The following is a 26428-nucleotide window of genomic DNA, read 5'->3' on the forward strand; positions in this document are numbered from 1 at the left end:
TATCAATGACCTGCAGCAGGGAAGCAGCATAAGCCCTAACAGTACTAGAGTCATCCCGTATTAGTCCCAAGGCCTTAACCATATTCACAGGCCTTAATTTCCTTCTTTTTAAATAAAGTGAGGATATGTATCTGGGCTGTGGGAGAATTAATGAGTCGACATATAGAAAGCTCTTAGTCCATAGCAGGCAAGAAAATCATCCTTTTCCCCTAGGGAGAGTTTAAAATACACTCAGAAGTGGATTTTGAAAACTGAATGCAATACTTACATTTTCCCTGAAATAGATCTAAATGCTCCTTCCTTATTAAGAATCATTCTTTATGAGCCTTTCCTAAATGTACCCCAAACAGCATTCCATTTCACACACTACCTCACTTATTGGGATTTTTAAAAATATGACTCAATCCACATGCCTTTTAAAAGCAAAACCAAAAGCAAAAAAAGCAAAAGCATTAAGTGGTTAGGAGCAAGCACACAGACCTGAACTTAGACTCGATTCATCAAGCCACATGAATAGAGTCATTTGCTCCCATTCACCTTATGATAACTATGGTTCTGAAGTTAAACATGATTCCTATTAAAAAAGAACAGCAACTACTACTTATGGGCTTCCATGTTCCAGGCACTGTACATAATGATCTTGATAACCACCTTACAAGGACTATACTATTCCTGCTTTAGAGATAAGAAAACTAAAGCTCAAAAAAGTTAACTGACCAAGGTTACCTAAGAACCAAGATTCAAATCCATGGCTATATGGCTCTTTACCTACACCATGTCATTACAAATATTTACGTAAAAGTCAACGAAGTTAAGTGAGGCTCTGTGATGAACTGACTACCACCACTAAACTACTCCAAGGATATAAAAACAGTAAATTTCAGAAGGAACAGTTATCTTTTTGTGATGTCCCACTTCACATATCTGGAATTCAGAGATAAACTCACCAACATACAAGGATCTGGGATATTTTCAAAATAAGTCATTTTGAAACTTCAACCTTTATAAAATTAATTTAATAAAACAATTCACCCACACACTGTTTCTGGAAATCAAACTCAATTCAAGAGTAAGAAAAAGAAATTCAATCCAACATAAAAGGGACCTCAAAAGTTTTGATGTTCCTGGGCTGCAGTACTGACCCTCTCCTTTCTATAACTCTCCCAAAGTTTTGATAATTAATATATTGTTTATAATAGGAAAATCACAACTAAAAAAAAAACCAAAACCCTCTGGCATTGACCAAAATGAAACTTACAAAAGCACCTAGATTCTCATATCAATCTTTTTTTTAAAAACTGTAGTTGATTTACAATGTTGTGTTAGTTTCAGGTATACAGCAAAGTGATTCAGTTATACATACATATACATATTCTTTTTCAGATTCCTTTCTGTTACAGGTTATTACAAGATACTGAATATACAGTTCCCCCTGTGCTGTGATAGGAGTAGGTTCTCCTATCAATCATAAACTCATCTACCTCTTTCAGTCTTTCTTAATTTGGATGGATACTATTTATCTAACCTCTCTTCTATTGCTAATCAAAATCTACCTTTAGTTTCAGGAAATATGGACTCTTTTCTTCGTGTTTCCTGATTAAATCTCATTCCCATGCTTTTAAAAGCCAAGAGTGCCTGGCCTTCTGGCCCTGGGGTACACTTCAAAACCCCTTCCTTCTCTGAGACTTCCTCAACCACTGCAGTTTTCAAGGTGCTTCTAAATCTGCATCCACAATTGAAAATCAAATTGTATTGACTTATTTCATATAAAATTAGTCTCAACTCAACCAAAAGCTCCTAGAAAGCAAAGAACAGTTCTTTAGCTAAGCTCACTCACAAACTTATTCGTGAGTTTAGCAGTGGATAACAGGCTACAGTTGACTTTTATGTAAAATTCTGGTTCTCATCACAAGAAAAAAAAATGGTGATGGATGTTAACTAAACTTATTGTGGTAAGCATTTCACAATAAACACATATATCAAATCATTATGTTGTAGTACACCTTTAACAATGTTGTATGTCAATTATATCTCAATAAAAATGGGAGAAATCGCTAGAGGCAACTTCTGTTACCAGTTTCTTGTGTCCTTCCTGAGTTATTTTAAGCATATAAAAGCTTATTACATCTTTTGTTTTTTCTTTTCACAAGTAGCATACAAAACACACTTCATTTTGCTTTTTTTCCTGTCACTTAATATGTCTTGCAGATTATTAAATTTTAGCACATACAGATCTGTTTTTTTTATGGGTCTGGGAGCACCCTCCTTGCTCTGAATTCAAGAATTGAAGATCTAGGGCTTCCCTGGTGGCGCAGTGGTTAAGAATCCGCCTGTCAATGCAGGGGACACAGGTTCAAGCCCTGGTCCGGGAAGATCCCACATGCCACGGAGCAACTAAGCCCGTGCACCACAACTACTGAAGCTCATGAGCCTAGAGCCCGTGCTCCGCAACAAGAGAAGCCACCAAAATGAGAAGCTCACGCACCGCAATGAAGAGTAGCCCCTGCTTGCCAGACTAGAGAAAGCCCATGTGCAGCAACAAAGACGGACGGACGGAGAGACGGACGGAAGGAAGGAATTGAAGATCTAAAAGAGAAGCAGTTCTCAAAGACATTATGATGAATGAAAGAAGCCTCAGACAAAAGAATACACACTGTATGATTCCAATTATGTGAAGTTTTATAACGGAAAATGAATCTACGGTGGGGACAAAATTAGAACAGTAGTTGTCTGGGGTGGGGTGGGGTGGGGGTGGAAATTTCTAGGATGGTAATGTTCTATATCGTCACTGGGGTTTGGGTTACACAGATGGGTACATTTGTCAGCACTCAGCAAATATACACTTAAAATTTGTGCGTTTTATTTAACTCAAAAAATACGTAAAACAAATACTGAGCTCTAGTTAATGATACGCATGCTGAAATGTTTAGGGGTGAAGTATACTGATAATGACAATTTCTTTGAAATACATCAAAAAATAAAACGGACTGGCAGAAAAACAAAAAAAACTGGAGAAAAAATTCTGCCTATTATCTCATTTTAATGTAATGTAACCCCAGGAATACAAATAAACTTACATGCTCCAAATTGTACCATTAAATTAGAAAACCTAGACTTTGCCAAATCCATTTTTCCCTAAGAAACACACTTATGGGAATTCCCTGGCGGTCCGGTGGTTAGGACTCCACGCTTCCACTGCAGGGGGGGCACTGGTTCTACTCCTGATCAGAGGACCTTAGTTCCCCACACGCCACGCAGCTCGTCAAAACAAACAAACAAATAGAAATACACACTTGTAAGTTCATCACAATGCTTAGTAACAGCATTTAAAATATTTAGTCAAAAGAAATGCAAAATAGCACTGTGAAATTGCACTTATTAAGTCATCTCATTTTTAAACACGAAGTTTGTTCCTCTATAATGTGATACTAAATCCACCTGTGTTCAATTTTGCCTCAAACGTAACATAAAACTATTCCTGGGGCTTCCCTGGTGGTGCAGTGGTTAAGAATCCGCCTGCCAATGCAGGGGACACAGGTTTGAGCCCTGGTCTGGGAAGATCCCACATGCCGCGCAGCAATTAAGCTGGTGCACCACGGCTACTGAGCCTGCGCTCTAGAGCCCCCGAACCACAACTACCGAAGCCCATGCGCCTAGAGTCCGTGCTCCACAACGAGAAGCCACCGCAATGAGAAGCCCGCGCACCACAACGAAGAGCAGCCCCCGCTAGCCGCAACTAGAGAAAGCCCGCGCGCAGCAGCGAAGACCCAATGCAGCCAAAAATTAAATAAATTCATAAATTCATAAAAAAAGAAAAAACGAGGGCTTCCCTGGTGGCACAGTGGTTGAGAGTCTGCCTGCCGATGCAGGGGACATGGGTTCGTGCCCCGGTCCGGGAAGATCCCACATGCCGCAGAGCAGCTGGGCCCGTGAGCCTGCACGTCCGGAGCCTGTGCTCCGCAACGGGAGAGGCCACAACAGTGAGAGGCCCGCGTACCGCAAAAAAAAAAAAAAAAAAAAATTCCTGAATCTTAGCTACACAATTATACCAAGAGGACAAGTACCACCTGTGCCCTAATGTAAACCTGTGTGACAGAAGCTTAAATTATGGAAATTACATGCAAACAACAAATGGCACTAGCTGCCTTAATCTCCTGATCAACATCAAGAAAATATTACATTGATACAATTCAGCAAGCTGATTAAACTGCTCTATTTCCAGATACAATTTTGATGTGTACACAAAAAATAAGCTTATATATTTACAGATGATAAAGATAATATCCATCTTCTCAGAGATTATAAAGATACTTAAGCATTCACATCATACCATCTTGAAAAGTAAAATGAATTTGGCACCAATAATAAAACTGTAAATGGTTCACAAGACTTTAAATACTAGCTATTTTAAACATTTTTATTAAAAAAAAAAAAAAAAAAAAAGGGACTTCCCTGGTGATGCAGTGGATAAGACTCCACACTCCCAAAGCAGGGGGCCCAGGTTCGATCCCTGGTCAAGAACTAAATCCCACATGCATGCCACAACTAAGGAACCCACAAGCCTCAACTAAGGAGCCAGCGAGCTGCAACTAAGGAACCCACGTGCCAAAACTAAGACCCGGCACAACCAAATAAACAAATATTAAAAAAAATAAAAACCAAACAAAAAGAACACTTGGGAGAATTCCCCAGAGGTCCAGTGGTTAGGACTCTGAGCTTCCACTGCAAGGGGCACAAGTTCAACCCCTGGTCAGGGAACTAAGATCCCAAAAGCCACGCAAGCACAGCCAAAAAAAAAAATAATTGGTTGAAAACGGGAATGAATCAGAGGATCCTGCTTGAAGGGCCTGCCATTGCCCAATTTGAGCATTAAACAGCCTTAATGATAAGTAAACAACTATCGCAGTAATATCTTAATTGGGCAAGAACTGACAATGGATGCTAAATCTAAAGGGTGAAAATTTGATGAGAATAACTGATTCACTTTGTTATAAAGCAGAAACTAACACACCACTGTAAAGCAATTATACTGCAATAAAGATGTTTAAAAAAAATGTGATGAGGAAAAAGGTATTTATATAGAGTCTCAAACTATTTTCCCACTTATTAAAAGGAAAATAGTACCTTTAAGTGGAGAACCAGGATACCTTAAATAAGTGATCAAAGTAAACATTACTAATAACGGCATAAACAGACCATCTTATACTTCCTACTGTGATGCACTGAGGACACAAAGTCACTTATGTAGTATTCCTGCCAGAAAAGCATAATCTGAATATACACAATGAGGAAAGGAAACCTCAGACAAGCAGCGACATCTACAAAAATAAATAGCATATACTCTTCAAAAATGTCGTATCATAAACAAACAAAAGGGATGAATGGGTGGGATGTTGGTGTGTGAGTATGTGTGTATAACAGCAGATTAAGACACTTAAAAGACATAAAACTGAAAGATCCTGGACTAGACCCTGGACCCCCCACCACCACCACCAAAAAATTGCTACCAAGGACATTAAGACAACTGGTAAAAATATGAGTAAGATCTGTAGATCAGATAATCGTATTGTGTCAATGTTAAATTTCCCGTTTTTGAAAACTGCATCGTGCTCATAAATGCATGCTCTTGTTCTTAGGAACTACACAGCAAAATATTTAGGAGAAAAGGTCATGATGTCTTGGAACTTACTCTCAAATGGTTCAGAAAAAAATTTTACACACATCTCCGAAGAGAAGATGCAGCAAATGTAGCAAAATATTACACTGGTAAATCTGGGTGAAGAGTATGTGGGAGTCCTTTGCACTATTCTTTAAATTTCTCCAAGTCTGAAATTATTTCAAAGTAAAAAGTTAATAAATTGGGGGATAATTCATTTAATTCTTCTGCAAAAATTGGCTGCATTAAAAAGTTATATTTGGGACTTCCCTGGTGGTGCAATGGTTAAGAATCCACCTGCCAATGCAGGAGACACAGGTTCGATCCCTGGTTCAGGAAGATCCCACATGCCATGGAGCAACTAAGCCCATGTGCCACAACTAGTGAGCCTGCGCTCTAGAACTCACAAGCCAGAACTACTGAGCCCGCACACCACAACTACTGAAGCCCGAGCGCTCTAGGGCCCGTGTGCTGCAACTACTAAGCCCGCATGCTGCAACCACCGAAGCCCGCATGCCTAAAGCCCATGCTCCGCTAGAAGAGAAGCCACCGCAATGAGAAGCCCACACACTGCAACAAAGAGTAGCCCCTGCTTGCCGCAACTAGAGAAAGCCCGCTTGCAGCAACGAAGACCCTACACATCCAAAAATAAAAATAAATAAAAAGTTATGTTTAACAACTCATGAAACTTAGAAATGTGTTTATTTCCTCATACCTACACTAAAATCACCAAACATGAGGGTATTTTAGCAAAAGAAAAAATCTGCCTATCAGCTTTTTACAAGTCTTTTAAAATGAGAAAAAAAATGACACAGAGAAGATTCTAACACAAGCACCGTTATTTTAACCACTATGGGACATTAAAACCTTTTAGGTTTCCATAAAAGACTTCTCTTACAGCAGGTCTTTTCTTTCACTTTTGTGACTATTTCCTATTACCACTGGGAATTCCACTAAATTGCTTTGACAATTTATGGTCGAGAGACTTCACTTGTCAGATGTATTTATTAACATTTCTAATTAACCAGTCCTACCTTGGTAATATTTAATAAAGAAAAAGCTGGGGTTGGGAGGGTGGGGGACAGAAGAATGATGACAAGATACACAATAAAAGGAAAGAGCAGAACACATAAAAAAAAGCTGGGACCTCCAATGGGTCCAAGTCCCAGCTGGAACTGCCATAAACACAACATGCATTTGTGTCTTGTTGGACACTCCAGCTTTTATACATGAAGATGCTACTAACCCACCGTAGCAGGGGAAGTGGTGCAGCAAACTGGCTTTCCCCGTGGTGGTGGTGTCATGTTGCAGCCTACCTACCACCTTTTTTAACCTAGTGCTATGTTCAAGGAAGCTACAGTAAGATTTGTGGTAGGAACAGGCTGGGCTGGCTAGTCTAGGTTAAGCTCCTGCATAAGATCCTCAAGCACAAACACACAATTAATCATAAAGTCCCAGTTAACCAAAAAACAGACCAAATGCTAAAAGGAAGGGAAGAAGCATTCCTAAAGCTTGAGGATACTGTGATGGTAATAAAGAAAAAAGGAAAACAGCAGAGCAAGATTTTACTGAATTCACACCTCATCACAAAATTCTCACTAGGACATTCATCCTAATCTTTAAATCAGTCCACAATCTCATTGTTCATTGTAGAGACTAAAAAATTTTTTTACAAAATAAAAATAAATTTAAAGATATTAACTAAGAATGTATAAACCAGGGGAAGAAGTTTCTAGGCCTCAATATCTGGTCTGTCACTTAAATAACTAGAGGTTAATATTCACACCATTCACCCATCACATCTTAGTCCCTCCTCACCTTATATCTATAACTATAAAATGCAAAAGTTCATCTAGAGGAAATATCCTAAAAGCCACAAGGTGGCAATGTTACTTAAAGTCTGCACATTTGAAATCTCTTCCTACGATATAAATCTGCTTAATTTTTCCTCCATTTAGCTTAATATCCTTTCTCATTTCTACTACCACCCCTCTCCCCACTTCGAAGTGGGCCATAAAACACAACAGGCACACATATATTTATTTGTCGGATAGAATTTTATTAACTTTAAAATCTGATTGTCTACCCCTTAGATAAAATCCACTTAATAGCCCTCAAGTAAGTTTTCTTATATCCCCATGGTCCCTGATAGAAAAGAACACAAATTTCAGGGTCCCTGGCTGAAAATAAGACAATGCTTACATAGGTTAACATGAAAAAATAGGATTATACTAATATGACTTTCAATGCTTTATATGGCTTATGAAATCAATCTTTTTTTGGGGGGCACTGTGCTGTGAGGCCTGTGACATCTTAGTTCCCTGACCAGGGACTGAACCCGGAGCCACGTCAGTGAAAGCGCGGAGTCCTAACCACTGAACTGCCAGCGAACTCCTTGATCAATCATAACAGTCTCTGATGCTATGAATATGAGTTATACACACACACACAAACACACATATATTCCCTCCCTTTTAAGATTTTCTAGGTGCAGAAATGGACACTTACTTGAAATAAATTTCTGGGAACTGGCATAGGAGCACTAGGATGAAGTAAATGCATTTAACTAATAACCTTTCCTACCATCAAATTCTTTTCCAAGATTGTTAGTTAGTAGCTGATCCTATATACATTTCACTAACAAGGTCAGAAGTAAAAGCCTGGATAATCTACTGTTTTCAGGCCCTGAATCATAAGTCTTAACTAGTAACAGAAGAAATGGTAAGACAGATACATTAAAATTTTTTCAGTTATTCTTTGAATCACTCCTTGGCTCTCCAGTAAGAACTACATTTGAACAAAAACTAATTTCACAATAAAATCAATTTCTGAAAACACTTCAGAATACAATTAAACAAATAAGGTTTTTTAATAGCTTGTCAGTCAAATCCCCCCCCCACTCCCAGCATTTGACAGTAGGTTCAGAAAGAATGAAGCAATCACTGAATATGCTTTCCAGATATCTGATAAATGATATAACCTCCAGTTCCACCTTCAAAAATTTCCAGTCGAACCATCCTCAACACCTCCATCAATACCTCTCTAGTCCAAGCTACTGTACCCTCTCAATACGACTTTGCCACAGGCTCCTTTTAACTGATCGCCCTTTCAGTCTTGTGCCCTCCTCAGTCTATTCCAAGGGTGGGACCCCAAAATGGAAACTCAGTAGCATTATTAAGTACCATGCCAAAAGTTACTGAAGAATGTGATGACTGATCTAAAATAAATGAAGGTGTATTTATGTGTATATATACATTTATATGCCTGAGATTATGGATCACAACAATCACTCATAAAAGACCTGTATGCAAGTACTTCACTTGTATATATACATTTAATCCTAATAACCCAGTAAGTTTTTTCCCCCATTTTCATAAAATACTGAGGCTCAAAAGTTTACTTACTCAAATCACTGATAGTGGCAGATATGACACCATCTTCTGAGCTCCTAGCCTTTTCAATACTATGCTAACAAGGAAACAGAATCTAGGATTCATGCTTATTAATAATATCTACCTAATGTATATATACACCTAAACTTTTTTAAAGGCCCATCATACGTAATATACTTAATAGAATAACAGAATCCCTTCCCACATCCCAAAACACTAATTACCTTTAAAAATCAGTTAACGGGCTTTACTGGTGGCACAGTGGTTAAAAATCTGCCTGCCATGGGCTTCCCTGGTGGCGCAGTGGTTGAGATTCCACCTGCCGATGCAGGGAACACAGGTTTGAGCCCTGGTCCGGGAAGATCCCACATGCCGTGGAGCAACTAAGCCCACGTGCCACAACTACTGAGCCCACATGTCACAACTACTGAAGCCCACGCACCTAGAGCCCGTGCTCCGCAACAAGGGAAGCCACTGCAATGAGAGGCCCGTGCACCGCAACGAAGAGTAGCCCCCACTCGCCACAACTAGAGAAAACCCGCACACAGCAACAGAGACCCAATGCAGCCAAAAAAAAATAAAATATATAAATTAAAAAAAAACAACTCGGTTAACATCTTCGGGCAACTTCAGGATGGTTAGTGGCCACTAAATCTTATTGCTTAAAATTATCTAACAACTCAAAAAAAAATTATCTAACAACTCTAAACAATTAATGTGCTCACAAAAAGATACAATAAAATAATGTAAAACTTAAAACATTAAAGCCTCTTAGAAGTAGCCATAATGTCTCTGAGGAGTAGATTATAACAAGTAACACGGAGGATATTCAGCCAAAGACATCTGCACCTTTTAATGAACAAACAATACAGGCAATTCACTAGAGGCTCATAATATTGATAGCTGATGAAAAACACTACTCAAAAGACCCTTTCAGCCTTAAGGTAGGCCACAGTATAAAAAGTTACAGCCAGACTTATCAGACACATTGTGAATTCTAACATTGCTTCTAAAGATGAAGTCTTTTCTGACCCAGAAATATGGCAGTTTCATATGGTTCTGATTAATATTTAATAAAAATGAACTCAACATCTCAAAAAAAAAAAAGATGAAGTCTTGAGACTAGCAGGCAGAGACTGGAAGGAGGACTACACAGCAAAGGAAGAAACTTACAGGAAAAATAAGCATGAGGAATTTGAGGTGGGGGACATACAAAACACTAGCTAATGATATTTATAATTTAAATACAAGAGAATCACCTACAGGGCTGATAAAATGCAGATTCCAAAGCCTCAACTCCAAAGGTGCCCACTCAGTAGGTGAGGAAACACAAGAACCTGCAATGTAAGTAACTCTCAGATGGTAACCTGTACAAACTGCGAAACTTCTCTTCAACTGCTTCTAATCCTTTTAAGAACTACCTAGGGAGCTTACTAAATAAAATTTCAGTTTAGTAAATCTGGGGGTAAACCTAGTTATCAGTATTTTTGTAAATACTTTCCAGGTGACTCAAAGTTTGCTTTAAATTGTTGTTACCATTTTTTTTGGAATTTATACTCTGAAGCTCTCACACCACGTCGACCCTGCTCCCCTCCCCGGGGACCCCTTTGCAGGCTTACGGACTGCAAGTAAGGTAACATTTGTCATAAATGATTTTGAATTACCCAAGAACTTGTCTAGGGTTCTAGTTCTGCCACTAAAATGAGGTAATCTTGCAGTCTGTGTACAAAAAGAGTTAGGTAGCCTAAAACCTTCCCATTCGATTTTATAACCTTAACCTCCCACAGTAATTATTCAGAACCATTTGTGTTCTCCCTTACTCTTGCTGCCTGTCATTAGCAGCAACTCTCTCAGAAGGTTAGGTAGAGTAGATCCAATCTGCTCCCTTTTGATGTTTGTGATGAGGGAGTTTTAAACCTAAGTGCTTAAATGAAGGTTTAAGTTTCAACCAATTATGCTCTCCTCATATAGCCAACGAAGAGTTGACTAACTACAGGCATTAGTAGATAATAGAACATTGCAGTTAGTTATTTTAAATGATAAATGTGAAGATGCAGCAAGGCCTAAGAACAGAAAAGCTTTGGGGCAAAACGAATTCCAGCTCTTCTACAACCTAGCTAGTGATCTTAACAAAATTACTCCTTTCTGAATCTCAGTTCCCTAACTGTAAAATGAGGATAATCTTGGAGACTCCCTGGCGGTCCCGTGGTTAGGACTTGGAAGCTTCCACTGCAGGGGGCCCCGAGTTTGTCAGGGAACTAAGATCCCGCAAGCCAAGCAGCGGGGCCAAAAAAAAAAAAAGAAGAAAAAAGAAAATAATCTTATTCTACAGGATTGTTACAAGGGATCAGAGATAAGATATGGAAAGCGCCTTATGTATAAATGCAAAAAATGGCTAAATATGAGTAAATACCTGAAGTATTAAGGGGGAAAAGCAGGATAAAATACTACATAGAATATGATTATAACTGTATAAACCACTAACTTGTGTCGGAAAATAAGCCAAAATGATGAGCGGTTTTGTCAGGGTAGAGGAACTATGAGTGAGTTTTCTTTTACTGTCTACACATTTTATAATTTGGTTATTACAATGAAAAACAAATGCACACGGAAAATTTGCAAAATGCTAATATAAAATTTGCACGTTGCAAATTTTTTTTAACATGCAAACAGTTTAAAAGCTCTATATGCTATCTATGCCCTGATTGCACAAAAGGTCCACATGAAGTCAAAAGCTTACATATAAGTCTACCTTTTCTAAATGGCTTCACATATTACACAAGTGATCTGTCCAAATTTTTAGCTTTGACACATGTAGCAGAGTATTAAATACCTCATAAGAACCACCAGGTATTACAACAGCAGTAAATGCAAATGAGTTGGAAAGAGCAACTGCCTGCCTCTTCCCGCTCCCCACATACCCAACAGCTTAAACTTGAAGGTTTATAGCCATTTTCTTCCTTCGTCTTTCTTTCCACAATCTTTTCCTATATACATCCTTCTAGACCCAACTCAAAGACGGTCTTCCAAAAAAATGACTCAACTCTGGTCTTGCTATTCTTTTCTTCTGTACTTGGTCTCATCCTGTAAAATGAGCACTTTTTTTTTTTTTTTTTTTGGTGGTACGCTGGCTTCTCACTGTTGCGGCCTCTCCCGTTGCAGAGCACAGGCTCCGGACGCGCAGGCTCAGCGGCCATGGCTCACGGGCCCAGCCGCTCCGCGGCATGTGGGATCTTCCCGGACCAGGGCACGAACCTGTGTCCCCTGCATCGGCAGGTGGACTCTCAACCACTGCTCCACCAGGGAAGCCCAAAATGAGCACTTTAATACCCACTATACTATACTGTTTCACTTATATTTCCTCCCTATGGCTAACTGGAGTTAAATCAGTTCAATTAGGAATTGCTTATTCAGCAAGGGATGAAAAGCATTAGGGCACACTATTGAGCTAGTTGTTAGTCTATACTGTCTAGTTGTTATAACTAGAAAAATTTGCTTTGGAGGTGGTGGCAGCAGGATGCAAATTTAAATTGAATTACCTGTTTCTGTGGAGAAAGGCAGAAAGGATGATCTGAGCCTACCACACTCTTCTTCCTCATTTGCAGACTTGCAGATTTCAATGGTGAAGAAAGAGATCTTTTGTTTTCCCTAATTCAGGGAACAGAGCTTTTCCTCCTCTACATGAAACTCCTATATAGTGCAGGTGTCAGTCCTTTATCATACAGTTCCTTAAACTAAGGCAGTCAAAGCCAATGCTGTAGCATCGCCAGCTGCTGTGAGATGTTTTTCTAATCCCTCCCTTCCTCCAAGACTAAATAACCAATACACCTAAATGAGATGCTGAAGCTGCAGATTCCTTACATTTCTTCAATTTCAAAATAGATTCCCCCACCCCCAACTCCACCTCCATGCACCATTATTCCATTTTTTGAAAAATTCCTGTCATCCAGTGGATTCCAAATTACGCTTCATAGAGGAGATGCTTCGAAGATCACCCAGGGAAAAAAAGAGAGCTGAGCGTGTGAAATTAGCCATTCATGGGGCTCTGAGTAAGGTTTTGTTTGGAGGAGAAAAAACAATTCCACTTTTTAAAAGTTTGAAAACTGTCATAGGACTAATCTTTACTTCTGGCAGGTAAGCAGAATGGTTCACATCTGAGTAATTCTTGATTTAAACTATTAAGAGTAAATACTAAATGATTCTAGAATCGCTAACTACCCCTTGTCCCAAAATGTTTAAGTCTGGAAAAACAGCAGTCCCCTCTGGATCAATCTTTAGCCATAGCAAAAACAGAATACTGACATTTTTAATACCCAACTGCATTTCAGACATTGTTATATGGTCTAATTCACCAAAACAGCCCGTACTAACTAAACAGAAGCTGGTCTTACTTCATTAAATCCCTGAAAGACTTGGAACAGACAGCTTAGAAAACTTCACAGGTTGTGAAGGGCTGGAGCACTATAGAAACAACAAATGCACAGTCTGTTGAATGATGTATGGAGACCAAAACCTTCAAACCCCTAACAAAGCACTCTCATGTTACTTTTATTCAGATAGTTGTTGGCATTTGCAGTCATCTGCTACCTCTCTACAGTCTCTGAATAAGCTGATTATACCCCACTGCTTGAAATTCTACTCAAGATATAGCCCTTTCCTTGTTCTCTTTCTAAAGCTCCAACTACTCCCTCTCAAACCCTTTCACTTGGTCCCTCTTTAATCCATCCTTTAAATTGTGTTATTGCTGGGGGTTCTTTCTTTGGCCCTCTTCTCTCAATGCATGTTGGCTCTGGAACCGCACTGAAGTAGAACATCAGCTCTGCTTTCTTAGTTTGGGCAACTGTGCAAAAAGAATGTACTCTTTTCTGTGCTTCAGTGCCTTCATCTGTAAAACTGAGATAGCTGTACATACCTCACAATGGTAGAATTAAATGAAAACGTACATAAAAATATGTATTCAGGGACTTCCCTGGTAGCGCAGTGGTTAAGAATCCACCTGCCAATGCAGGGAACATGAGTTCGATCCCTGTCCCGGGAAGATCCCACATGCCGCAGAGCAACTAAAGCCCGTGTGCCACAACTACTGAGCCCACGTGCCACAACTACTGAAGCCCGTGCGCCTAGAGCCCATGCTCCGCAACAAGAAAAGCCACCACAATGAGAAGCCCGCGCAGCACAACAAGGAGTAGTCCCCGCTCACCCCAACTAGAGAAAGCCCGCATGCAGCAATGCAGACCCAATGCAGCCAAAAACAAATATTTATCTTTTAAAAAATGTATTCAGGACAGGTGCATATTAGACACTACAGAATGAGCAATAATTTCAGCCATTATTTTTATTACCAATATTCTTGAAGAATCTTAAACTCATCCATGCCTTTACCTATACTGAGAGCTGGAAACTCCCAAATTTCTATCAACAGATCTTTCCTGGGCTCCAGATCCTACCATCACCTTTCTGTCCTACAAGCACCCCAAATACTATTTCCAAAAGCCAACACATCTCCAAACCCTAACCTGCTGCTCATCCCACATTCTCTAAGTTTTTTTTTTAAGTAACTAATCAGCAAATATTTCTACCACATTTTTCAACTGTAACTTCCCCATTCCCACTATCTTGATACAGGCTCTGTCTTTCTCCCAACTATTGTAAAAGACTCTCCTTTGGTATTTGAGTCACCTACACCTCTCTCTCCTCATTTAATAGATGACTTCAGGTAAGTTGCTAACCTGAGTTTCCATTTTCCTACCTATAAATATGGGATACTGCCCCCGGGAGTTGGGTGTGGGGATTAAAGTAAAACTATGAAAGTACCTAACGAAGTCAGTGCTCAGTAAGTATTTCATCCTTCCCATCCTCTAAACTGTCACTCTACACTGACTATCCTCCCTTACAATCTAAAAACGTAAGTACAGGATAAAAATCCAAAGCCCTTCTTATACTAGGCCCAACCAACCTCTCCAGCTTTATCACTTATTCTTTCCATATTAAACTTCTCATTTCACAAGACCCAGTTTTCTATCTGGCAAACTCCACATATCACACCGTGGTCCATGGGCTTTGGGACTAGAGAGAGACTATGGCTTTGGGTGGAGTTCCAACGTATTTTCATTTACTGATACTAATGACTTAAAGACAAAAGTGAAAAGTGAAATAACAAAGACATATGTCAGAACTTCACTGGCTTGTCAATTTGAGCAACTTCCTTGCTAAACTGGATAATAATTTTCAAATTCTGGAAGACTAATTCTTCAAATTTTGTTTTATTCAAAATATGTCAGGGATAGAGACATGACACACTTAAGTTTAATCTGCATTAAGGGAATTCCCTGAGTGGTTAGAACTCCGCTCTTCCACTGCAGGGGGCACGGGCTCAATCCCTGCTCGGGGAACTAAGATCCCACATGCCTTGTGGTAAATCTACATTAATATTTTCTCCATCCCTTTAAGTCTAGACAATCAAGAAAAATCAAGTCCTGACTTGTATATAACATTTGCCAATTTCCGTGGTGTCAATAACATGGCTGACCTCAAACTACCAGTGGAATACAGGAATACAGTGGGGCTGAGAAGACATGTGCAAAAGCACAATATTATATACTGATACAAACATAATAACTTTAAGAGTGATGAATTTAAATATTACAGTTTAATGGTAATCATAATGGTATTCTAAGTTTATGCAGTTTAACTGTAACATATTACTAACTGTAGTATACAATGTAATTCAATGTAAATAGAAAGGCATTTAAAACACCTTTTAATACAATGTATTTAATTTTTTTTTTTTTTTTTTTTTTTTTTGCGGTACGCGGGCCTCTCACTGTTGTGGCTTCTCCCGTTGCGGAGCACAGGCTCCAGACGCGCAGGCTCAGCGGCCATGGCTCACGGGCCCAGCCGCTCCGCGGCATGTGGGATCTTCCCGGACCGGGGCACGAACCCGTGTCCCCTGCATCGGCAGGCGGACTCTCAACCACTGCGCCACCAGGGAAGCCCGTATTTAATTTTTAAGTTTATGCAATTTGACTGTGCGTAACAACTAGCTTGCTAAAATTCTTGAAAGCTAAACAACTGGCTCACAATTAGCTAGCTCTAGCACATTATTGGACTTGGACATTGAATTACCAACTCCACCACTTGTTAGCTATGAGACCTTGTATAAATAACCTCTTTGAGCCTGCTTCCTCATCTAAAATATGAGAATGATACATTAGATGAGATAGCTAAACTTTTATGTATACCATGTGCCAAGCACTGTGCTATCATTTAAGTGCTGATTACCCAATTACTCATTCTATTTGATATAGATCAAATGTTCTTTCCCCCATGAAGACTTTCTTAATTTCCCCAAATTTATCACTTCTCCAGAAAGCCAAAATATTTCTTCATCCCTCTATTACAGCTCTGATCTCGTATTTTATCCATTTTGTTGTCCACCTAACAACACTGTCTGGTCCTAAGCCAAAGATGGTGCCTTGTTTATCTGTTCTATCCTAGCAATTAACACAAACATTTGGGGGCTTCCCTGGTGGTCCGCCTGCCAATGCAGGAGACATGGGTTCAAGCCCTGGTCCGGGAAGATCCCACACGCCACGGAGCAACTAAGGCCCATGGGCCACAACTACTAAGCCTGTGCTCTAGAGCCTGCGAGCCACAACTACTGAGCCTGTAGGCCACAACTACTGAAGCCCACATGCCTAGAGCACGGGCTCCCAACAAGAGAAGCCACCACAATGAGAAGCCTTCGCACCACAATGAAGAGTAGTAGCCCCCGCTCACCACAACCAGAGAAAAGTCCACGTGCAGCAAAGAAGACCCAATGCAGCCAAAAATAAAATTAAATTTAAAAAAACCACAAAACATTTGTTGAAAGATGGATACAAACAAAGGGCATGCTTCAAAGAGATCCAAATTCAGTATCACCTATTCTCTTTTGGTCCTCCTTTAACAAGGCTACAGAAAGGCATTTTATCCACAAAGCAAGGAAGGTAGTGAGTAATACAAATAGAATTCCCTCAATCCTACTGGCAGAAAAACAAGTAAATTTATCTGCAAGACAGAAGACGACATAGACGGCCTTAGAATTTTACAAAACGTTCAGGTTTGCCATCCTGATTAAAACAGGATGCCCACTCACTAGCTCTGAAGAAGCAATTTAAAACAGTGGTGGAGTGGAGTAATGTTAAATGGAAAGAACAATACTGCATGGTCATTTATTTCCTAAAGATTTAACAGTAAGAAAACAATATATTTGGCTAAAGTGATGTTTCTTTCTTTTCTGATTTTTGTATCACTAAAACTTGGATATTTAAAATTTTTTTCTGAAGTTGAAAATGGAGCCAAGATGATTACCTCAAACATTTATAAACAAGGGACTAAATGCCCAAATTAAAGGGTTAGAAGGAAAAAGATGGCTGTAAGAAAAAAAAAAAACTTCCTTATATAAGAGAAATATTACTTATGCCAACACTATAGGAAAACTAGATTTTTTTTTTAAAGGGAACATTTCTCAAGTAATCACTTCTATGTTCCTTTGCTAAGACTTTATTACATTTTAGGTAATAATTTTTTTCATTAATACACAGTAAATATATTAATAACTACCCAAATACCTAATCTATACTACGATTCACTGAGAATCCACAAATCCTATCTGTCATCTATCTCCTTCTGTTCTCAAGTCCTTTCTTTTTTTTTTTTTTTTTTTTTTTTTGGTACGCGGCCTCTCACTGCTGTGTGTGGCCTCTCCCGTTGCAGAGCACAGGCTCCGGACGCGCAGGCCCAGCAGCCATGGCCCACGGGCCCAGCCGCTCTGCAGCATGTGGGATCCCCCTGGACGGGGTCACGAACCCGTGTCCCCTGCACTGGCAGGCGGACTCTCAACCACTGCGCCACCAGGGAAGCCCTCAAGTCCTTTCTTATGTTTTATATGTAATTAGTATTTAGGTCAGAAATTACAGAACACAAACAAAAATAAGGTCTTACTAAAAACACCTGTTTTGTACCATCAATTCCTCTCCATGAACCTCAAATGTTATCCTGGGCCACCTAATCCTCTTTTACTCCTCGGTTTCTCTGATCTAAACTACCCCATGTGTGAATCTTCTCTACAATTTACCTAATAAAAGTTCTTTTAGTCTCTTCTTGAAACCCTCCTGTGACTAAGACTCCATTTTTAGAAAGTTCCCCCTTTACAAAAATCTCCCTCCCTATAACCTTTACCTATTGGTTCCAGTGCTGTCACTAGCATGAAAAATCATTTGATGACAGCTATCATATTCCCCCTTATAAATCATCTCTACTAAGCTAAACACTACGATGAGAAATAAGATAACATGTATAAAGCACAGTGCAGGAAGAAGTGAGCTATATATATATATACAGTAATGATACCTATTATTACGAAGTACTGGTTCACCTTTACAAGTTTCCCATTGCCTTTCACTGAAGCTTACATCAAGGACCTCCGCCATCCTAACTCAAATTAGATCTTACTCCTCATTCTCTTAAACTCTAGTACTTTATTTTAAGCCAACTTTGTATCTCTCTCAGTAGATTCCTTCTATATCCAACTAACTGCATAAACATTTCATTTAACTCCCTTTTCCTAATCTAATCTCCAAACTTCTCTTCCTGGAAACCCATTCCACAAACTCCAATTAGACTTGTTCTTGAACTGTACAGGAATTCCTATTCCAACTTATTACTTCTACAGTGTTATTATGGATACAGATTTGGGCTGTTCTGAACCATGTTCACTCTTCTCAAAACACCTCTGGCTATCTTCTATACATCTTCCAAGGCTCAGCTCAGAGATCACTTCTTGCAGGATTCTTCTATGATCAATCAACCCACACCCCAAGCTGGGTTAGGCAATCTTCAAGCTTCCAAACTGGCACCTTGTGCATACCTTGAGAAAACACTTTTCATTTTGTATTGTTACTTGTCACTAATATAAGGCTCCCTGACAAATACATTTGTGGTTTCTCTGTAGTATCTAGCACACAGTAAAGCTGTTCCAAGAAAAGATAAATAGCTTCATCTCAATTCTTAAACACCATAATAAATTTTCAGTATGTCCAAACACACTCCAAGTCACCATTTTTAGGTCTTTTGCCTGAAAATCAGAATAATCCTAAAGGTAAAGAAATCCTGAGTTCTTTTTCCCATCTTGCAAGATGGCAGGTGAAAAGGCTGAGAAGCCAGATACTAAGGAAGAAATACCTGAAGCCAAGAAGGCTGATGCTGGTGGCAAGGTTAAAAAGGTGAAGCAGGTTAAGAAGGGGAAGCCCCAATGCAGCCAAAACCCTGTCCTGGTCAGAGGAATTGGCAGATATTCCCGATCGGCTACGTATTCCAGAAAGGCCTTGTACTAGAGGAAGTATTCAGCAGCTAAATCCAAGGTTGAAAAGAAAAAGAAGGTGAAGGTTCTTGCTACTGTCACAAAACCAGCTGGTGGTGACAAGAATAGTGGTACCTGGGTGGTTACACTTCACAAAATGCCTAGGTATTATCCTACTGAAGATGTGCCTCAAAAGCTGTTGAGTCACGGCAAAAAACCCTTCAGTAAGCATGTGAGAAAACTGCACGCTAGCATCACTCCTGGGACCATTCTGATTATCCTCATTGGGTGCCACAGAGGCAAGAGGGTCATTTTCCTGAAGCAGCTGAGCAGTGGCTTGCTACTTGTGACTGGGCCTCTGTCCCTCAATCAAGTTCCTCTGCGGAGAACACACCAGAAATTTGTCATTGCCACTTCCACCAAAACTGCTATCAGTGGTGTGAAAATCCCAGAACATCTCACTGACGCTTACTTCAAGAAGAAAGTGCGTAAGCCCGGGCACCAGGAAGGTGAGATCTTCGACACAGAGAGAAATACGAGATTACAGAGCAGCGGAAGGTTGATCAGAAAGCTGTGGACTCACAAATTCTGCAAAGAATCAAAGCTGTTCCTCCAAAAAAAACCAAAAACAAACAAACAAAAAAAAAAGCTGTTCCTCAACTCCAGGGTTACCTCCCCTCTGTGTTCGCTCTTACAAACGGAATTTATCCTCACAAAGTAGTGTTCTAAACTTCTTACAAAGAACCTAATTAAATAATTCAGTCAAAAAAAAAATCCTGCTATTCTCACTTAATAGCAATGAAATTTTTAAAAATATACACCTTAAGCTGTTGTCACTATAGTAATATTTACTCTAGATCTGTCTCTCCTCAATCTCCCCTTAGCTTTCCAGTTATTCAGAAAAATCTTTACTCAAGTGCCTGATCGAGTCTAATGTTGGGCTAGACATTAAGAGAATTACACAGCCCTTAGTCTCCCCTACTAGACTATCTTATTTTTACCTTGAGTTAAAAAGCTAGAAAGATAAGACAAAACTAAACCAACTAGGGACTTCCCTGGTGGCACAGTGGATAGGACTCTGCACTCCTAATGCGGGGGGCCCGGGTTCAGGGAACTAGACCCACGTGCATGCTGCAACTAAGAGTTCGCATGCCACAAATGAGGAGCCCGCGTGTGGCAAACTAAGGAGCCCTGGAGCCACAACTAAGGAGCCTGCCTGCTGCAACTAAGACCGGGAACAACCAAATAAATAAATATTGTAGGGGGGGGGGAACTCAACCAACTATTTTATGAGGTTTCTTAAAAAAAAAAAAAAATCACTATTGCAGGGAGTACCTCTCCCTTTATGCCCCACTATTCCAAAGCTGAGACAGAGAAAAAGATTAACTGACTGCCATCATCTTCTGAATAGCTGACAGTAATACCCAACGACAACAAAAAAATTCTAAGAAAAAAGCTCATATGGCAATATAGCACAGGCAAGACCTTCAAAAAGCATATATCCTGGGCTTCCGTGGTGGCGCAGTGGTTGAGAGTCCGCCTGCCGATGCAGGGGACACGGGTTCGTGCCCCGGTCCGGGAAGATCCCACATGCTGCGCAGCGGCTGGGCCCGTGAGAAATGGCCGCTGAGCCTGCACGTCCGGAGCCTGTGCTCCGCAACTGGAGAGGCTACAACAGTGAGAGGCCCGAGTACCGCAAAAAAAAAAAAAAAAAAAAAAAGCATATATCCTTTGACACAGCACTTAAGGATAGGTATTATTTACAACTGTTATTTTAGCTGGAAAAAAAATTATAAAGAAGCTATTCAGTAACGGGGACTGGTAAATTACAATAAATTTTTGATAGAATACTATGAAGCCATCAAAAGTGATGTCACAGCTATATACACTAATATGCATAAGATAGATAACTAGTAAGAACCTGCTGTATAAAAGAATAAATTAAATAAAATTTTTTTTAAAAAGTGATGTCACAGGGCTTCCCTGGTGGCTCAGCGGTTAAGAATCCACCTGCCAATGCAAGGGACACAGGTTTGAGCCCTGGTCTGGGAAGATCCCACAAGCCGCGGAGCAACTAAGTCCACAACTGCACCACAACTACTGAGGCTGCGCTCTAGAGCCCGTGAGCCACAACTACTGAAGCCCACACACCTAGAGCCCATGCTCCTCAACAAGAGAAGCCACTGCAACGAGAAGCCTGCACACGGCAAGGAAGAGTAGCCCCCGCTCGCCACAACCAGAGAAAAGCCCGCGCGCAGCAACGGAGACCCAACGCAAACAAAAATAAAATAAATTTTTAAAAAGTGATGTCACAGAATAACAATTAGAGGAAAGTTCTAAATAAATGCAGAAAGCAGTTTACAAAATAGTATCTAAAGTATACAACGAAGTAAATGAAGTCACTAAAATTTGCTGGAAGTGTCAAGCCAGACAGATCCAAAATATCCAAGCCAGACAGATCTTGAAGGTTCTATGGTATTGAATTAGATCATGTGACAGAACAAGGCAAAAATGGCTGTAGTTCTGCTTCAGTGTGTTCTGCCAAGAAACATGCCCAATCACGGAACTTTAGAACAGCTGTGACATCATTTTCAGGATGAAGTTTTAAGTATTTCCCTACTGACTGAGTTTCCATTTGGCTGGAAGATTTTTTTCAATCTTGTAAATAATACCAAGGCACATATACAAACACCCCACTTAAGGGAGTCAATGCTTCAATGAGCTATCAGTCCCATTATCATGAAACTTGTTTTGTCTTGGAAGCCTAATAAAAACTGGAAGAACAGTTTACAGTCAGTTATGTAAGGATGTTAAAGGGTAACAGTGGGCAACACAGGAGTAAGGCAATACTGACTGAAAGGGTAGCTGGGTTTGGAAGCAATCATAGGGACCTTCCTGAAACCCCAGCAAGCTCTTCTTAAAGAAAGTAAACTAAAAAGTAATCTGACACAAGTATAATTGAAGCTTTTAAGTTTTTACCTTTGGTGGTTTGTTCACCAGCCTCAGAACAATTAGGATACTCATTCATCAAAAGTCTTTACAGAACGGTTTTAAGAGCCATTAGTTAGCTTAACAAAGACCCTAAACCTTGATTATTATTACACTCACTGAAAACACAAGGCTAGTCAATGAATCTTACACCTACTTATGAAGTTTTATCATTCACTGAACCACTCAAGTGAATACAGATATATACTTGATTAAAAGTGCACACAAATTAACAATCCTCAGACTTGCTACTTCACTTTTAAACACAAGCTTTCCCACTAGTTCTAACAAATACAAATTTATCTTAGCGGCTATGCTGCACATTCCAAAAAATACTCCTATCTTTGCCTTCCTGCTTTTAAATCACAAGATGTAGGACAGAACTTTGCAGATGAAAGTAAGCAGATTCTTAGTATGTGACAAATACTATGCATATTTCAAGTAGTTAAACCAAGCACCTGGATGCCCCCACACACGTTCATAATCTGCTATGCCACTACATGATGCCTAAAAGGCCACAGCCTCCTTCCTTGTTCCTCTAGAAACAGAAGCCTGTTAAGACATCTTTAGAGCCTTTCAGATGTTTGGCAAAAATAATCAAGTATCTTTTCTCTATAGATTCTGGAGGATTTTAAGTTAAACTGTTAAACTCTGGGAAAGGAAAGAGTTTAAAGAACTAAAAAGTACCAAGTTTTTTCTGACAGCCAACTTTCCAGTAACCTGGCTCTATCTCCCCAATACTTTCAGCATCACTGACAAGCATACCTCTATTTCTTATTTGTCTGTACACACTGGAAGATAAAGAGTCAACCATCCTGGGCTTCCCTGGTGGCTCAGAGGTTAAGAATCCACCTGCCAATGGAAGGGACATGGGTTCGAGCCCTTGTCCGGGAAGATTCCACATGCTGCGGAGCAACTAAGCCCGTGCGCCACAACTACTGAGCCTGTGCCCTAGAGCCCGCACGCCTAGAGCCCATGCTCCACAACAAGAGAAGCCACTGCAATGAGAAGGCCGCTCACCGCAACTAGAGGAAGCCCGCAAGCAGCAACGAAGACACAATGCAGCCAAAAATAAAAGTCAACCATCCAGCTTTAGTTAGACAACTATGGACCTCTGATTCTGTGTTATGGAGGTCAAGAATCTACCAGAGCAAACTTACTTCTCTGAGCAGTCTTCCTCCCACTGCTCAAAGGAATAAGTCTTTATAAAGGCATAATAAGTGCCTCAGGTCCTAGATCAATTACATAAGATCCCTATGAATTTATGACAAATTCAAGGAAAATGTATTTACATTAAGTCTGTTAGGTTTTGTTTATTTTACATCTGAAGCTAACCACTCAGGATTCTATCATTAATATATACATATGTTTTAAAAACATTTTCTCCTTGCCATTATCTTTTCACCTACTTCCTATACTTCAACATGTCTAACTTCTGGATAATATGATCTGCCCCAACCACTATTTTATCATTTTCTTATGGTCCTAGAGTTTACACTCAATACATGGGATCAAGCATTACCAACCCTTTCAAATAAATTCAACTCTTTACTTTGGAACTATTCCCTATCACTCTGTCCAAGATTCCCACTTGTTACAGAGGAAAAGAGAAAGTGAATCTTTAGGAATACAACCCAAATGTTAAGAACAAGAAGCCAGCTCTTTTGGATGATCTGCTTTCCAAGTTTTATATAATTACCTTTTCTAATGGGAAAAAGATTTTGAAAAAAAAAGTGATTAACCAGAACACTACAAAAGACAGAAGGAAGAAAGGTCTGAAAAACATCCTCTTAACACTGCCAGTTGTCAGCAGGCAGGCAGAAATGTCAGGGCTTCGTGACACACCAACTCTTGAAAATAACTACAGTACCCCAGCAAGGCCAAAAGTTAATTCCAACAGAATTATCTTTTTCTCTGCCACATTACAGCCTCAATCTTCTCCTACTTTCATTTCTACGTTTCTATCACTTCAATTATTCCCTTTGTGTTTTTTTCAGACTCATTCTTCACCTCTTTCTGCATCATGTAAAGTCAGTTTCTCTAAGTTTGTTTCTGCTTTAACTTAAGCCCACATTTCTGTCCTCCATTAAGGTTCCCATATTCTTTCACACTAAGGTTCAAATAATAAGACCAATTATCCTCTATTAAGGCTTGAACTGTTAAGTGATACTTGTGTTATTTACAAAGCTTTTATTAATGGCTCGGTATAATACCTCTCCTGTTCTCTCTAGTTCCTTCTCCTTCCTTTAAAGTCTTAAGAAGGGTAAGCTGGTTACCTTTTTAACACTTTCTTCTTCCTCTTGGCGTTTCTCATAGTGTGAGAAGTCATCAAAAATGGAAGTGGTGTGCTTGTAGCTGGCTATGATTTTCAACACCTGCTTAGCCTTTTCCAGAGGCACTTCCTGAGTGTCCCTGGAGTTGGTCACTGGTTTATTCTCGTTGTTCTCTAGGCGAATGTGTCGCAACTGGCTATTGGGAACGTCCTTCACAAAAATCCACCTGACATCAAAACGACCCTTCCATTTGTCCTGGGACCACACACCTGCACATGTGTTGTAGTCCACAGCAGATTTCATTTCTGCAACGCCACAGAAGTGTCCACTGCCGTTGACACTGAAAAGTAAGTAAACGGGGCCCTTCCCGTTCATGGAGCGATAAGCAGCATCCAGTCTCTTGTTACCATGCTCTGTGCTGCACCAGATATTATACTTAATGGAACGGTGGATATCGTCCTCAGAGTAGCTCTTAATGATGAAAACCCGGCCATGTTTCAGATTCCAGTCAAAATCCTTGGGGTTATAGTTATTAATGGACCGCAGCTTCTCCAACACTGGGTGAGGTTCTGAAGGAGTAGATCCAGATCCAGCCTGAGACTGTCCTACTCCATTACCATCCACCCCATTATGACCGAACCCACTGCCACGGTTCCGAGGTGCTACCCAGCGGGTTGGCTGAGCTGCCTGTTGCTGCACTGAGAGCTGGGCAGGCTGTGGTGGTGGTGGTGGCAATGGCTGTGTCTGTTGCCCTACTGATGCCTGAGCCGCTGGTGGGCTACTGTTAGCCTGCTGACCTACAGGCTGGGGAGACCCCTGGGTTGGCTGCTGACCTATGTTCTGAACCAAAGGCTGTGAGGGGGTTTTTGCCACAGGACCCTTGTTATCCCAAGTTCCAATATCCATGTTATGTTTTATTGGAGGTGGTGGAAGACTTGACCCTGCAATGCCATTCTTGGTCTTCAACTTGGGTTGCTGTTTTGCAGGCTTGCTAGCAATATCAGCCCAAGATGCTGGTTTTGGAGGAGCAATGGTAGCTGGAGGCAAACTATTGGAAGCCACGATGTTACTAGTAATGGACCCGCTACCAACAGCAGAGCCTACAACTTTTGGAACATTGCTTGCAACTTCTGTGCTACCCAACTTCAGGGCTGCCATCCCCTGGTCTATAGTATTCATGCCAGGAGCCTTATTGAGGGTCTCACTGGCAAAAGCTGACTGTCCATCAATCATGGCTCCACCTAAGGAGCTAGGTGCATAAGCATAATTGCTACTATATCCAGAGCTCTGAGTAGACTGTCCCTGAGAACTGTTATTTCCCCAAGCTGAGAAGTCAATCCCACTGGGAAAGAAATTAAAACCATGCTGACCAAGAAATGGAGTGCTACCCAGGGCTCCTGGTTGTCCGAACATTGCATCTGGTAGGAAGTGAGGCTCTCCGTTGCTCAGCTGTCCATAAGAAGTTAGATAGGGCATGGCTGTGTCACCCCCAGTAGACCAAGCAGCTTCACCCAAAGAATAGGAGAAGCCAATGGAGGGACTGTAGTAACTGGGTAAGTAGGAATCTGACATGGCAGTATATGCATTATTCTGTGGAAGAAGAAAAAAGGGTTAATTAAAACTAAACACAAAAATACATAAAACGACCAGAACATTTCCTTTCCCAATTATTCACACAATTCAAATATTTCAGTCATTACCATAAAAAAGGAGAGTGACCTTTTCAGATGGTCTCTTCCCATAAACTTGCTATTTTTATAGACTTAGATAATATTTT

General features: G+C 40.2%; 1 protein-coding gene and 1 pseudogene across 1 annotated transcript in view; one reads left to right on the forward strand and one right to left on the reverse strand.

Annotated features, from left to right (window-relative positions):
- The window catches only part of YTHDF2 (YTH N6-methyladenosine RNA binding protein 2), a 31912-nt gene that overhangs the window by 1170 nt on the left and 4314 nt on the right, over nt 1-26428 (reverse strand). Inside the window, exon 4 of the mRNA XM_029228718.1 lies at nt 24655-26241. Within this exon, the coding sequence (XP_029084551.1) occupies nt 24655-26241 (1587 nt within the window). The remainder of the gene's footprint in view (nt 1-24654; nt 26242-26428) is intronic.
- Nucleotides 11397-20898, forward strand: LOC114898735 (annotated as a pseudogene).

This window comes from Monodon monoceros, unplaced genomic scaffold, assembly GCF_005190385.1.
Source record: "Monodon monoceros isolate NGI ecotype Baffin Bay Population unplaced genomic scaffold, NGI_Narwhal_1 Super_Scaffold_18, whole genome shotgun sequence".
Taxonomy (NCBI): Eukaryota; Metazoa; Chordata; class Mammalia; order Artiodactyla; family Monodontidae; genus Monodon; species Monodon monoceros.